This window comes from Triticum dicoccoides, chromosome 2B, assembly GCF_002162155.2.
Source record: "Triticum dicoccoides isolate Atlit2015 ecotype Zavitan chromosome 2B, WEW_v2.0, whole genome shotgun sequence".
NCBI lineage: Eukaryota > Viridiplantae > Streptophyta > Magnoliopsida > Poales > Poaceae > Triticum > Triticum dicoccoides.
This window is the reverse complement of record NC_041383.1, coordinates 253174526-253190132: the sequence shown is the minus strand read 5'-3', so window position 1 is coordinate 253190132 and position 15607 is coordinate 253174526. Positions and strand designations below refer to the sequence as shown.

The window sequence follows — 15607 nt, the reverse complement described above, 5'->3', positions numbered from 1 at the left end:
GCCCACGCCACGGCCCCGGCGCCCGCCCCCAAGAAGAGCCGCCCGAAGGCGGCCGGCCGTGGGCCTCGAGGGGCCGCCAAGGTCGCCGGCTCGTCCCCGGCCGTGAAGAAGCCGCGAAAGAAGGCCCCCGCCGTGGCCGCGCCCTCGCCCGCCACCGTCACCGAACCTTCTCCCGCCGCGCACGAGGTGCTCGAGGAAATGGCAACCCCATCCTCGTTCATGGACCTCCTCCAAAACGCGGAGGTGGACCTCGGAGCTCCGCCTCTAGACCCCTTTAGGGTTGGAGACGACTTGGAGGAAGATGAGGAAGATGAAGGGGATGACGAGGAGGAGGTGGCCGAGATAGGGGTGGAGGCATTCACCGCCGCTTCCCGCCCACACGCTCGGTCCACAAACTACACCGAGGCGGAAGATGTCCTCTTGGTTCGTGCTTGATAAAGGCGGAAGATGTCCCCGAGGGAAACAAGAAGGGCAAGCTAAGGGTGAAGATGGAAGAAGAGGCGTCAAGCCTAAGGGAGAAGATGGACCACATGATAAAGGCAAGAGAGGAATTGACAACGAAGACATTGGAGATGAAGCTTCTTATCACCGAGAAGAAGAAAGAGGTCAAGCTTGCACAAGTTGAAGCAAAACGTGAAGAAGCAAAGCGCAAGGCCGAGTTGGAGGAGAGGATGATCAAGCTCAAAGAGGCAAAGGTATGGAAAGAACTCATGGTGGAAGAGAAAGAGCACATGATGATGTCCAAGAAGGACATGGATCAAGACCAATTGCAATGGTGGAAGGACTACAAGGAGGACATCGCGGAGAGGAAGAGGATGTTTCGTGTTGCGTCCTCTACTTTTCGAGGTGACACTCCGATGAGTAGTTGTGGTGATGGCGGTGTGTACGACTCCATCGGTGGCGATGGACATGCTTGATGGAGCCCGCTTGTGGTCTAGGAGATGGCGCCGAGGTGCAACTTTTGGTGATGGTGCCGATGAGAGGAGGAAGATGATGATTTTGTGATGTAAACTATTAAACCATGCATCAATGATTGTCATTTGGTAGTTTGTTTGGAAGTTGATTGTGTTCTTGTTGTCATAAATTGTGAGATGCCAAATGATAGATTTAAAGGTTGGGGTTGAGGCAAAGACTAGAACCCTCAAATCCAACCCTTAAAGCAGTTTACGGGTTGGGTTTGAGGGTTCTAGTATTTGCCCCTGTTTTTCAACCCTTAAAAGTGTCAAAAAGTGGCACTTCTCAACCCTTAAAAGTGCTTTGAGGATTTGAGGGTTTGAGGGTTCTACTAGTAATGCTCTAAGGGGCTGTTTGGTTGCCGGCCGCACCTTGCCACACCAAAGGTGCGGCGCGCCACAGCTCCCTAGGCTGCTGTTTGGTTTCCAACGAAGGTTAGGCTCGCCACAACCTGCAGTGTGTTTTGCAGCAGACTTTTTTGCCAAAAGTGTGGCGCTTGTTTTGGCCGCCACACTCCGCGGCACGCCACAAGTGTGGCTAGATAACTGTGGCAATTTAAGACACCAACCAAACAGCCCCTAACTTTATTTGCCAAACTTTGCCACACTTGTTGTCATTTTGTTTGCCACAGTACTCGCAGCAGCCATATTTTACATGGGTTACTTGTGGCAATGATAGGCATCAACCAAGCATGCCCGTTTTGTGTTGTTAATATAGTGCAGAACGTGAATTATATGTATTTGGTCCAGGCATACTATTTTAACAGGAAATAAGCATGCCATTAATAGTTTAACTGATGAGACTCGGTACTGTCCATAAGGCATGATTGTCCTTTTTCAATGCTGTTTGAGTGTTTGGAAATACTCTGTTGAGGATATGGAAAATATTATGGTCAGAAGCCTCTAACTGATGAGCTACCAGGTCTTCTGGTTGCCCCTTTTCACTATTACTCTTTATATAACAAAGCGAAACCAGAAAGAAACATATATTTTCTCAAACATATTCACTGTCTTATTGATATAACCAAGGATAAGATCTTTTAAAATGGTAAGCTTACCTAAACTTTTGCACTGTGTTTGGTTCTCTTCACTACAGTTTCCTGTCATGCGTAGAGAGTAACTACTGAACTTTTGTCGTGGAAAAGCAAAACTTGGTATATTTTCTTAAGGGCTGTTTGATTTTCTGTAGTCCAACTTTTGGGATGCCAGTAGTTCATGTTGTTTGAATGCCAATAATTCATTTTGTTTATAGAAGAAAATGGTAATGACAACGATACATGAATTCCCTCTGGAGTTTCACTTGTGTTTGTTTTTAAATTTGTTCTTGTACCTATGCAGGTTTGAATAAGCGGACGACATCTGACGGACTGAGGGAAGCCTTCTCGAAATTTGGCCAGGTTACTGACGGTAAGTGGTTCTCAGCTCTGTAATTAATTCCTATCTGTACCACTACTAAATCCATTTGTCACTATATTTGCAGCAAGAGTCATCACTGATAGAATATCTGGATACTCTAGAGGGTTTGGCTTTGTGAAATATGCAACCGTAGAAGAAGCCGGTGAGGGCATAAAAGGCATGGATGGAAAGGTGAGTCATTATATTGATCAGATAATGCACTAGCTGGATGGTTCATGGTGTGGTAGGGAACACTTGTTCTTGTTGGAATAACATATGCATAATCATGTCCTCATGGTCGGTGTTCTCATGGGAACTCGGAAACAGATCAGTTATTAGCTGATGTTTCTTGCTTATTATGTTGGTCTAGGTGACAATAAACATTGCCTACACTGTAGCTTAGCAACTTTTAATCTACTCTTGTGACACTAGCCCCTTTTTTGGTGCAGTTCCTTGATGGTTGGGTGATATTCACGGAGTACGCCAAGCAGAGAGAAGCCCAGCAGCTGCCACAATCAGCTGGGACACAGTCATCTGGCTACCAATACCCTAGCTAGTTAGTTCTCTCGATCAGAAATGGCTTGTTTTAAATTTATAGCTACCAATTGGAAGTCGATTTCCAATAAGTTGTTGGGGAAGGGATAAAATCTATTGTTTGTCGATTGAACTGTTCCAGTACGTTTATGGAATTAATCATAGTTTCACCTGTGTGCTTGGCTGTTGCCTGCTGGCTAATGCTACTTTGTGTACGAGTGTGTAGCTGTAACATACGCCACTAGCTATAATTTAAAACTTCGTCACAGATACAATCAGTGTGTACTCGCAGTCAGGCTCTGTACAGCTTATCCAGAAGCCCTGCGTGTGTTTGTGTCTATGCAGTCTTGTGCTGCCTGCATTGGTGTACCCATACCAGCTGGAAGATCAGCTGCATTGCAACAGTAAACTGCCAGCGGTAAAACTGACGCTATATGCAGGTATGCATGATGTTTATCTATACTAGTACTTGAGAAAAAAATAGATTGGTCTTAATAAAATTTTCATCCAGAATGTAGATGATATACATCTAACTATCAGCTATTCAGGGAGAAACAAAACTAGTAACTTTATATATAAAAATATTGTTTCAAGTCAGCAGTAGAGAATGAGCATCCAACACAAAAGCTTGAAAACCAAACTTAGAGGAACCTTGTGGAGCCTCAGATCCAGCAACTCAAGATGGGAGAAATAGTACAGTACGCAAAGTGGTTCACTCCCCAAGCAAAAATCTACCATACTCAGGACTGGCCGCCATGGATCTGAGCGTCAAGCAAAGCGAGTAGTTGGCTTTAACCTCTCTATAAAGTTGGAGTGCCTCCTCCATGACCTTGTGTTGCGACAAGAGCTGCAATCTTGCCTCGGTGGAAGGATGAGTGGCGCATGCTTTCCTTGATCCTAGCTTTTCCTTGATTGTTTCGATGGTTGCCGGGCTACGCGTGGATCGTAACCAGCAGCGCCGAGCAGTAGGATTCCAATGTGATCTGCCTCTAGCTCCTGCCTATATGAACATCATTAGAAAGGCCTCTAGTCTCTAGACATATATGATGCTTGCATATACAAGTGACAGTAAATTTGTGAATGCATCACATAATGCGAGATGACCATGGAATGCGAGGTATTGAATTCAATATATACGTACCTTTGTAGCAAGTAGTGCCTAAGGCAGGACGGAAACCAGCTCCTCCTGTAAAGGTTCCGCTCCACTGAATGCCTTGCAACAATGTGCCCAATCTATAAGCATACAGAAAAATAAAGGAGGTTCAGAAGTAGTACTATTAGCATGGACCCTCCCAAGATTAAGCACAAATGAAGAACTTAACATACCTCGTGTGCAATAATAGAGGCTATCTCCTCATCGGTCTTGAGAAGGTCCAAGCACCCAGTGTGCAGGATAATCTTGCCACTAGGCGTGCTGCGAGCTCTGAACTCCTTATCTCGGACAAGGATGACGTCCCAGTCGAGGCCCTCGAGATGCGCCGTGTGCCGACGTGCCGCCTCTGGACTACCCCCTTGCTTGAGGCTCTTGATGGTGAGGCCTCGGTGGATGGCCCGGACGAGCTCGGAGGTGATGCGGTAGACCCGGACGCTCTCGGGGTGGAGCCGGTCGACCATGTTGGAGGCGCCGTACATCTCCCTGACATAGCGGAACGCGAAGTCACCCAGCCGGCGCTCGTACTCGATGGAGCGGACGATCAAGTGCTTGCGGTTGGTGTAGGGCACTGTCTCGAGGTATAGGCTGCAGACCGCGATCGCCGCCGCCGCGCCGCTAGAGACGAGAGTCGCCGCCGCCGCCGCCGCCGCCGCCGCGGCGACCTTCCACCGCCGGGAGTGCCTGCCTGCGATGTGGGTCGCCGGTCTCTGCGAAGAACTGCTGCACTTGTGCCGATGGAGCGGCGGCGCAATCTGTTTGAGTAAGGTTTGCTCATTAGAGCCCACGACTTGTGGTCGCCTCACGGCGGCGTGGTAGAGCTGGTGCGAGGGCGGGAGACGGAAGGAGCGGAGGAGATGGGAAACGACGGAGCTCATCATGTTCGAGCTTGGGGGAGCGTTTGTGTTGGCCTTATATCGACCTGCGCGCGTACACGGGATACGTACCGTACCTGTGGCAATCCGTCCCGGAGAAAATCAGCCTGCCACGGCGTGTGCTAGCTGTGTTGCTGAGTTCGATTCGAACCTGTTTTGTTAAACTTGGAGAGTTATAATCAATGTGCGCAGGTAATAAGGGCATCTCCAACATGTACTATCACCAAACAGACATCATCCAAGTCCACCGGATGTGTCCACGGACATGCATCCTATGCGGCGGAGCTCATTTAAGTGGAGTCATCAAATATAACTATATAAGCGGGCACCAAATTTTCGTTGATTTTACGATTAATTTTCACATAGCAAAAGAACCCTAATTTCTACTCTACTCCTTGTCGGAGGTGAGATCACGGATCCATGTTCCGACCACGTTGGCAGCTGGCGCGAACAAGGCGGAGCTAACAAGTTGTGCTGCTCCGACGCGCCATTGTCCACCGCCTCCATCCCCGAGAAGAGCCGAGCACACTTTGCCTCGTTGACACGGAGCTGCCAGCACTCGCGGCGGAGCGTGCATGCACTTTCCATGGACGTGACCACCGCTTGGTTGACATCGACAACGTCCGAGTCCACCTGAACAATGGCTGTGACGGCAGCGACAGACGCACGGTCGGCCTCCAGTTGCGTGCTCTTTCAGGAGTGGCAGGTTGACATGTTGTATTGCTGCCCCGCCTGCATCAGAGTAAACCGGGACGTGGCGTGGCGTCGACGACCATCTCCTCCTCCGTGAGGCCTCCTTCTCCTCCTCCATCGGCTACACTTCCACCTGCTCCGCCATGGCCATCCAAGCGTCCTCCTTCTCCATCTCCTCCTCCTCCAGCTTCGACGAGCTCGAAGGTTATCCCGCCTTAATATGGGCCTGGCGCTCGTGGAGTCCTGTGAGACGGCCGCAACAGAAATTTCCTACCACCATGCCTATGTCTATGTCAAGACCTTAGACTAAGGGCATGTACAATGCATAGCCCCAGGGTGATGCCTCACATGCCACGTAGGATCGGATAACAGATAAAGTAGGTTCGGATAGGGAAGCGGGATCCTCTGCATGAGGCGGGTGCTTGAAGAGAAAAAATGTCGTCCGATATCTGAGGATGGCAACTTAAGTTGTGAAGCATGGTAACTTTCTGTTTGATGGCAAGTTTCAGTTTTTTGGGTTTTTTTATACAATTTTTACGTACGAGTGATGTGGTGTTATTTCGTGTCACACGTGTGCCACTTCTGATTTGGGTAATACCGATGGACGCGTCTAGCTAGCGCCTAAGCGCCCGCTGGTCGTTCCGAGCGCCCACTGTCCCCAACCTCCTGATTCCTCTTACACAAAAGGAAGTTGACAATCTAACTTGCTTTTTAATTTTTGTTTCTTAAAAAAACCATAATTTTTGAACCAAACATCAAAATTAAGATCCGCTTTCACTGCTGAAATCCTCGCGATGTGCTCTTCGAAACTAGACCCCGCATGGATATGTTTTGACAAACTTTTTTTTGTGCAATTTTGTCTCCGTTTTGTGCAACTGACTTGCAGTCGATGTGCAACTACCTAAGAGGGATGTGCAACTTTTCTCCTACACAGTGGACGTGCAGTTTTCAATGATTGTACCTCCACCCCCAAACTATCTCCTTCCATTGAGATGTGCAACTTCGTTTCTTACCCATGCCAACTGCATAGTAGTTGATGTGCAACTTTCTTCCTGCCCGTGGATGTGTTTCACTGTTTGCTGCATCGGCCAACAGCCTAAACAGTGGATGTGCAACTTCTGATACTGTCACGGCCAATTGTCTAACAGTGATGTGCAACTTTCTCTCGTACCCCATGGATGTGTAGTTTCCCTGCTAGCACCCGGTCCAAACCTGCTAGTGAGATTTGCAACTTTAGCACTGTGTTTATATGCAACTTTTCACTACCCGCATGAATGTTTATTATCACCATTCAAATGTCCCTGCCTGTGACATGTGCAACTTCGTATGTTGCCCTGGCCAACTACCTAGTAGACAATGTGCAACTCTGTTTGTTGCTCCTGCCAACTGAAAATACATATCCACAAATAGGAAGGGGAAGGAGTTGCACACTGACTAATAGGCAGTTGGCTTGAAAAACAGACTAAGTTGCACATATCTCTTGCAGTGGGTGGGGGTAGGGCGTGCCAACACTGAAAAACTACACATCCACGAGTAGGGAAGGGGGTTGCACATTGACTACTAGGTAGTTGGTCGGGGCAGTAGACTAGTTGCACATCAAAGTTGTCATGGTTGCTAGATTGCAAGCTCGCGGAAAGTTGAATCATGTAGATCCAAAAAATGGTTTTGAAAAAAGTTGCACGATGTAGTACTAAAGTTGCACAATACAGTACTAAAGTTGCACTATATAGTACCAAAGTTGGCATAAAAAAATTCGTCGACACATACCCGTGCGGGATCTAGTTTCAAAGATCTCATCTGAATTTCGATGTGTGGTTTGTAAGATATGACTTTTTAAAATTTTAAAAACCAGAAATAAATATACGTGGATCTGTTTTTTCCTTCACATGTGACAAAATCTGGCAGCATTTAATGTCAGCAATCACATGCACTAGTGGACCAACCTAGTACGCATGCATGCGAGTGGAGCGGCCGCTCGTTCTCTTCAAAAGGTGCGCGTGCACTTTTAAGATTTTAGGAATACCGATTACCGAAGTATCAAAACCGTACTTACGGAACCAGTTAATTAAGCTATAACCGAATGCACCGTGGTGTCACCGGCCCTCGACGACGGTGAGGGTGATTTCATTGACGGTGCAGCTCAAGGAGCAGTCGCCGTCGGTGGAGGTTGATCCCCGGTCGCTGCAGTAGCCCGGGTGCCTAGGCTGTGGCATCAACGCGCTCAGGTTGGCCAGCATCAGAAACACCGTGGCCATGTGCGGCCGGTCCTCCGGCCGTTCCTGCACGCACAGCAGTCCGACCTGCACGCACCGCAGCACCTCCTCCGACTCCCGGTCGCCGCCGCTGGCCACCGCCTCGTCTAGCAGCCCCAGCGCGTTGCCCTCCCTCCACAGCTTCCATGCCTGCCCAGCCATGCACACATCACACTCACGTTACCACCATCTCTTTCTCATCAACAGAGCGACCGATTAGTTCTGGATGACTCACGTGGCTGAGCAGGCTCGTCTGCTCGCCGCTGCTGTACATTCCCCGGTTCTTCCTGCCGCTGACGATCTCGAGCACCAGCACGCCGAAGCTGAACACGTCGGACTTCACCGAGAAGACACCGTCCATGGCGTACTCGGGGGACATGTACCCGCTGCATGCATGGACACGAGCGCGTCGGTCAGCTCGCCGTTGCATCGAAAACATAAAACCGACGGCGCCGAATGCGACGGCCTTCACTTACTATGTCCCGACGACCCTTCGGGTGTGTGAGTCGGCGCCGTCGCCGCCGAAGATCCTGGCGACGCCGAAGTCGGAGATCTTGGGGTTCATGTCGCCGTCGAGGAGGATGTTGCCGGCCTTGAGGTCCCGGTGGATGACCTTGAACCTCGAGTCCTGGTGCAGGTACAGGAGCCCCCGTGCGACGCCCAGTACGATGTCAAACCGCTTCGGCCAGTCCAGTTGCGCCGATCGAGCCTTATCTGCTTAAACACATCATTTCATGATTTTCATCTGTAAATTCACGGCAACAACTTACAAAATCCACAACGTGTGTAGATGGACAGGTTTGACGTACCGAAGAGGAGCATGTCCAGGCTCTTGTTCTCCATGTACTCGTACACCAGGATCCTCTCCTCTCCATGGACGCAGCAGCCCAAGAGCCTGACGAGGTTCACGTGCTGGAGCTTGGCGATGAGCACCACCTCGTTCTTGAACTCGTCCAGGCCCTGCGTCGAGTACTTGGACAGCCGTTTCACCGCCACCTTCTGCCCTCCCCCAAGCTCACCCTGCATCGATCCAACCATTTGTTTTGCAGCAGTTGTTATCACTTTCTTGCCTCAGATCGATCAATCGATCGATGCCGCGAAATGTTGCAATGTTTACCTTGTAGACGGCGCCGAAACCGCCTTCGCCGAGCTTGGCCGCCGCCGCGAAGTTGTCGGTGGAGGAGGCAATCGTGGCCATGTCAAAGAGAGTGACATCATGCAGTCCTTTGCTCTGACTCGAGTCCTCTTCCATGCTCCTGTCTTGGACTGGAGCAAGAGGGTTGCTCGAGTCGAATGAGGTGAGCGGTCGTGTGCTCTGGGACCTCCCTGCAGGTTTGCAGAAAGTAAAATTTACCTTTCTTGTGTATAAAAATACTCGTAGAAAATACTAGTTTAGATTTAGGCGCACCTTTGTTTCTGAAGAACTTAGTCCACAGAAAGAATACGCCGATGCCGAGAAGAAGAAGACCGGATAAGCTGAGGACAACAGCAAGTGCTGTGTTTCTCCTGCTGGGATTGTCTCCATTGGAAGCTGTCAAGGTCACCGTGGAAAGGTTAGCAAGTCACTAAGTGGTATTCTGCATTTCAGTTTTCTGGATTGAATTTGTGCATCAACGACTAAGGACTGAATGATGTTGCTCTGAAAGCAAGAAACCCCCCTCAAGTTCTCTGTCTCGGTATTGACCAATGATCATGACTGACTGGAAACAGTATTTTGACAACTGAGGATTTGCAGTATGTTACTCTGCTCGGATGTAAAATTTGAACCATATTTATCCATACAAAACTTGTAGGTATTGCTCTAACTTTTGATTTATGTTTGTGGTATTTCTCTTATATTGTCCTAACCTGAGAAGCAATAAAAATGGAGGGGCAAGGGGATCCATCCTAATTACTCGCCACTTTGTCAGTGAAAGCAACAACTGAACACCATTGTTTCATGGGAAGGAGCACTTGTCACCTCAGTTTCAGTCTAAAGAAGCATTGCAGTCCTGCTGATTAGGGCATCTCCAGCCGCGCCCCCAAGAAGGCCTCCCCAGGCGATTTTTTCGCGCTGGCGCCGAAAAAACGGCCCAGTCGCGCCCCAGGAGCCCGATTTTCGCCGGCTTGGGCCGAAAACAGCGCCGGCGGACCCAGCCCGAACCCGGCGCACTAGGGGGCGCCCGGGGGCGCCGGGCGAGTTGTTTTGGCGCGAAGAAGCCATGGGCCAGCCGCGTCAGCGACTCGGCGCCTCGTCTCCCCCCAACGGCCTCGGTTCCCGCGGGGAATCAATGGCAAGGCTGCCGCCGGTCAGCCTTGCCATTGATTCCTTCACGGGCGGCGCTTCACGGGACGGCGCGCCGACGCCTCCCCTCCCTCGCACGCGTACACACGGGGCGCGGCCCGGCTATAAAAGCCGGCGGCCTCCACTCTCCTGTACCCACACCAGCCCCGCCCGCCCCCTCGCCGCCGTCCAGCCCCTCCCTCTCCCTGCCTCTCCCGAGCGCCGTCGCCATGGCAGAATGTTTCCCCGGAGACGAGGCGGCGGCCAACGGCTTCGGCCGCCGTTCGCTCCGCGAACAGGAGTCCTGGCTCCTGTTCCAGGCGAACATCCCGGCGCCGCCGGACATGCGCGCCGGGCCATCGGGGTGGAGACTCAGCGCCGGGGGAGTGCCCATTCCCCGGTTGCCCGACGCCGTGGCGAAGCCGAAGTACTTCGCCGAGGAGGTCGAGATCGTGCGCGCGTCCCTCACTGACGCCCAACTCTCACTCCCCCAGTACGCCGCCGACAACCACGCGGCCTGGGCGGCGTATTTCGAGCGCCGCCAGCAGCAGCGATTAGCGTCCACCAACGGCGCGCCGGTGGTCGACGGGCGGCAGAACAGCGAGGGGCGCCGCCTCTGGTGGGGCGTCCCCGGCCGCACACTCGAGGGCGTGCTCACGTACCTCGACGGCGGCAACGACCCGCCGTTGGCGTACCCCCCGGCGCAGCACCGACGCGTCGGGCCATGGGCGCCAAGGAGGTTCGGGTCCTCCTCCTCCACTTCCTCCTCCCAATCCTCATCGCACTCCTCCGGCACTCCGGCCCTGCTCGGCATCAAGGCCGAGCCCGCGGCGGAGTCGCCGCCCGGCCGGCGCACTCGCAGCGCCGGCATCGTCATCAACGAGGGCGGCCGGCGCGCCTCCTCCTCGTCGGCTCCTCCGCGCTTCGTCAAGCCAAAGACGGAGCCGGGGCTGGCGCCGGTGAAGACGGAGCCGGGGCTGGTGCCGGTGAAGGCGGAGTTCGACGACGACGACGCGGCCCTAGAATGGGCGCGCCAGGACTCCATTGCGATGGAGAAGGCGCGCCGGGAGAAGGCGAAGGAGCGCCAGCGCGCCGCCCTGCGCCGCTTCGAGGAGCGCCGACGCGGCCGCGATGAAGACGGGGTCGTCGTCCTATGCGACAGTGACGACGACGACGACGCGCCGCCGCCAGTCCACCATGGCGACGCCGGGTCCAGCCGGGGCGCCTGCGTCAAGGAGGAGAAGGCCGACGACGACGATGGCGGCGACGACTTCAGCCCCTTTCTTTTTTAGATTAGCTTAATGTAATGAAAATGCGCGAATTTCGCGGAAATTTGCCATGTTTACCCGAAATTTAACTACTTCTTATCATAACTTCACCGAACGGCCTTTTTTTAACACGCGCCTGGGGGCGGCCCTGGGGGCCGACGGCTGGGCACCGACTCGCCCCAGGGCCTTTTTTTCCGCCGGCTCACCCCCAGGCGGCGCTTTTAGACGCCCCTGGGGGGCCAACGGCTGGAGATGCCCTTAGCACATAGTAGCAGCCGTGCGATAGCAGACACTATGACTGATCCTTTTCTACAACAAGTCTAAAGGGGTCCTGGACAATCCAAGTAGTTGATTCCTTTTTCAGAAGAATCCAAGCAGCTAACTCTTGAAAGTTTCAATCACGACTAAATGGTCAAAATGTGTGTGTCCTCTAGAAGAGTGCACATTCAGATTTTAGACTCAAGCCTGAAGTTTTGTTTAGTTGTGAGAGCAAATGGAACGTGCTTTGATCCGATGGACATCCTTTGAATCACAAGAAAATTTACTGCATGAAATTATTATCAACAGATTAAAACGAGAGGAGAGGAGATCCATACGTAAATCGGACGCCGCGAGACGAACAAACAGATTCTGCCCGCCGGATTCAAACCGCCGGATGTCGATCAACGACGAGCTCCACATGATGCAGCCGCTCTCGCCCCCCTTTATGCTGGACGCAGAGTACGCCAGGCAAGAACAGTTCGCCAGGCACCGCTGCCGGCACTGATCGAGGCTGACGCTGGCGTCCGCCGTCGCGTTCGTGGCGTCGGGCAGCTTGACGCCCCGCAGCGGCAGGAAGCCGTCCCCGGTGCAGTTGAGCCGCGTCCTGCGCGCGCACCCGGCCGAGCCGTCCCTCAGCGCCCACTCCCGCGGCGAGGCCGGCGTGAACCCGGCGGGGCAGCCGCACATCGGCGAGGCGCTGGCGTCGCAGACGCCGTAGGCGCCGCACTGCGCGTAGCCGTCGCACGGGTCCCGGGGCAGCGACCAGTAGAGGCTCCACGCCTGCTGCTGCTGCAGCCACACGTAGCGCTGCAGGCTCGACTGGTTCAGCACGAACCTCGAGACCACGTTGCCGCCGCCGCCGCCGTCGTCTACCAGGAACGTGTAAGTATGCGTCGGTGCCGTTGGCCACGAACTCGAACTGGAAGTTGCCGTTGTCCGGCGCCATCTCCGGCTCGCCGCTGAACCGCAGGCCGTTCCACGGCCCGTTCCGGTACACCGGCGCCGTGCCGTTGTACCAGATGAACCCCTCCGGCACGCCGCGGATGTCGATCGCGAACGTGTAGTCGCCAGGCGACGGGTCGCCGGGGCTCGCCCACGTCGTCAGCTAGCGGTCGAGCCCCGTGGCCAGGTGCCACCCGAGCTTCATACCCGGGAGCAGAGTGTCGGACGGGTAGTCGAAGCTCTGCCACAGAACCGACCCCGTGCCACTGGCGTCTTGAAGCAGGAGGTTGCCGCTGTCCAGGAGCTGGGCCACCGGAGTACTGCTGGTTACGTTCGACCGCGCCGAGGACCAGAACGGACGTCCCGACCGATCGGCGAGTACCAGGCTGCCGGTGCCGTTGATGGCCAAGCTCGCGGCGGTGCCGGTGATGGGTGCTTCCCGGTTGGCGACCCAGACAACAGTAAGAGGAGCGATGCCCTTGTACCAGATGCCCAAGAACCTCGCCGTCGAGGCCGGCGGGGTGAAGAACCCAAGCTCGAAGACTCCACCGGCAGAAACGAGCGTCTGGCCATCGGCGACGGGAGAGGTCGCGCTGATACTATCAGCTGCGGGCGCAGGGGAGAAGAGAAGGAACAGGGGAAGAAGAGCTAGTGTTTGCACACGGGTGGCCATGGCCGTTGTTGTAATTGCCTCGCACCAGAAACCGCCCATTAGTCACCACAACACCCCGACTGACTATCATGTGCTTGTTTACTCAGCTCGCGCTGCTCGCTTGCTCCTTTTGAATGTTCTTGCGTTCCGTTTGCATGCGTGTAAGACCAGAGATACAAGCTTGACCGTAAAATTAGTTCATTGTACAGTGTGAGACAGTGACTACGCAGTCCACGGATGTGTTGGCATGTTCGTCCACTCGTCAAAGATGGTTTTTCTGCAAGGGCATGGAAATCCGGAGATGCATGCATGCTTCTTTGTTTTCTCTCACGCTGTGGCGACCCGACCTCCTTCGAGGTTCCTGGCGAGACCTGCCAGGTTTGTTAGTCGACTGAGTTTTAGCAGTCCCTTTTTTTTAACACGATACAAACACAATTGCTCACATACATACACATTTATTTATTTATTTTGAAAGAACATACATACACATAAACTCACTTCTATGAGCACATGCACACACCTTCGTAGAGTACATTCGAAATACTCAACATTGACAACGTCACTACATAAGCCTTGTAGTCGGAACGAACATCACTCGAGAGTATGAAAATAATTCAGGAAAATGCGAGCACCAACCAAGTATAGAACTTGAACGCTGATGGGCTGGCTACACCATAAGAAAAAAAATCTAACCATCAGAGTTACGCTCAGTTCGTGACTTGCCATCTTCTTTGTTGACCCAATAAGACTTTGAGGGCCTCTTTGATTCGTTGGGTCTAAACACACAAGAATATAAAACACATATGATTACAATATTCCCTTTTGAATCCTACATGACTTTGATTTGCTTGATGGCTTTCGTAGGAGAAACAAAAAATTCTTTTCAAAATGTTTGGATGAATGCTAAAATTCCTATGAAACTATAGTATAAAAAAATCCCAACGTTGTGTTTGGATGTCTATATTGGAGACCTCTCTATTGTATTGGTTTCGATTCTATTTCAGCTAGGAAACTATAATGAACATGAATACGAATTCAATTGTTTGGATGTTAACTGAATTGGCTCACGAAATTCTACTGAGGTTTTAATACAGAATCATTTTTGGATGTCAAACTATGGAATTGCTTAGCAACATTAGTATATGCATCAAAAAAAGAAGTTGTATAATGTGTGACTACAATTGAAAGATTATATAGCAACAAATTTTTTATCAAATATTCTCGAATGATGGAAGAAGAAGAGGATCTGTGTTGATGCAGGAAGAAGGGGAGCCGTCATGGTATCCGGCGGTAGCTAGCTGGGCATAGGAGAACCAGGAAGAAGGGGAGCCGTGTCTCAGCCGAGGAGGCCCGAGAGAAAGGAGATGATCTCCGGTGGTGGGTTGTCGCAGTGCCGGGGACGAAGGGAAGGGCGGGCGCCGGAGGGGCTGCAGCCGCAACCATCAAAGGTCAGACGGGATCTGGTCGCGGTGAGCATGGCCGGAGACAACGGGAAGGGGTGCCGGAGGAGAGGAAGGATCAGCGACGGAGGAAAAAGGAACGGGAGGGTGTCGATCTACGGGGCGCCACCGTCTTCGATCTTCATGTGTGCCGCCGTCCTCTTTCTCGCGGTGGAGGGATGAATGGACAAAAGAGAGGCCCGAACCGTTTTCTTTTGCGGGCTTGAGCCAATTCGGCCGAATCGAAGATGTAGACCTCCAAATTGCCGTGAGGAGTGGGCGTGTGCAAACGAAAACTGCCGCGTATTCGTTACTATTTTCGGTCTGCTGTTTCATAGTACATCCAAACACCTGAATTGGGGCAGCCCAATACCAAATCCAATACAGAGAGCCCAATAAAGGGATATTCTCTATAAGATATGATCCAACGAATCAAACTACCAACGTAGGAAAAACTCCTAAGAATTCCAATCCATTAAAATTTGTGTGAAAATCATTAGAATCAAAGAGGCCCTGAGCAGCGAGTTAATAATTTTTTCTCTACTACTAATATAGAAAAGGGGAAATCCTAGAAGATATCTTGATCAAATAGTGTAACACCCCTGTATTCATGAGCTACAGTAACCTCTGAGATTAAGCTAATCATTTTGCTAAATAATGCTTGATCACCTTTGATTCCATATCTCATTTCAAATTCCACTTTGAATTCAAATTCAAATAATAAGTGAAATACAGAAATTCACAAAATGAAAACTAAAATGTTCATCATGTGGCAAATAATCCATAACTAATTATGGTGGTGAACCAACATTTTTATAGAGTGTCTAAGTGCCCAAACATAATTAAAAACAGGGGCTAAAACAATAATTTTAAATGCTTTTTAATTTATAAATTTTGCAAACTAATTTATTTTAGTGCCAAACTTTATTT

At 51.6% G+C, this 15607-nt stretch overlaps 4 protein-coding genes across 4 annotated transcripts in view; 1 reads left to right on the top strand and 3 right to left on the bottom strand.

Moving 5' to 3' along the window:
* The window catches only part of LOC119363376 (organelle RRM domain-containing protein 2, mitochondrial-like), a 7629-nt gene extending 4472 nt beyond the window's left edge, over positions 1-3157 (top strand). Inside the window, exons 2-4 of the mRNA XM_037628717.1 lie at positions 2292-2360; positions 2434-2540; positions 2798-3157. Coding sequence (XP_037484614.1) covers positions 2292-2360; positions 2434-2540; positions 2798-2905 — 284 coding nt within the window. The 3' untranslated portion in view covers positions 2906-3157. The remainder of the gene's footprint in view (positions 1-2291; positions 2361-2433; positions 2541-2797) is intronic.
* Positions 3158-7505: 4348 nt separating this feature from the next.
* LOC119363374 (receptor-like serine/threonine-protein kinase SD1-8) lies at positions 7506-9153 on the bottom strand. Its single transcript, XM_037628715.1, has 5 exons — positions 8970-9153; positions 8662-8872; positions 8329-8566; positions 8088-8238; positions 7506-8002 (listed from the first exon to the last, which is right to left on the bottom strand). Exons 1-5 carry the CDS (start codon positions 9102-9104, stop codon positions 7694-7696), a joined length of 1044 nt encoding a protein of 347 aa, XP_037484612.1. The 5' UTR covers positions 9105-9153; the 3' UTR covers positions 7506-7693.
* A 49-nt stretch (positions 9154-9202) lies between these two features.
* Positions 9203-12703, bottom strand: LOC119360828 (receptor-like serine/threonine-protein kinase SD1-8; the record flags this gene model as incomplete). Its single annotated transcript, XM_037626312.1, has 3 exons — positions 9203-9210; positions 9261-9383; positions 11980-12703. Coding segments are annotated over 3 exons (855 nt in total), but the record flags the coding sequence as incomplete, so codon positions are not given.
* Positions 12642-13266, bottom strand: LOC119363375 (S-locus-specific glycoprotein S13-like). The gene has a single exon (XM_037628716.1). It carries the CDS (start codon positions 13257-13259, stop codon positions 12750-12752), a length of 510 nt encoding a protein of 169 aa, XP_037484613.1. The 5' UTR covers positions 13260-13266; the 3' UTR covers positions 12642-12749.
* Positions 13267-15607: the final 2341 nt, after the last annotated feature.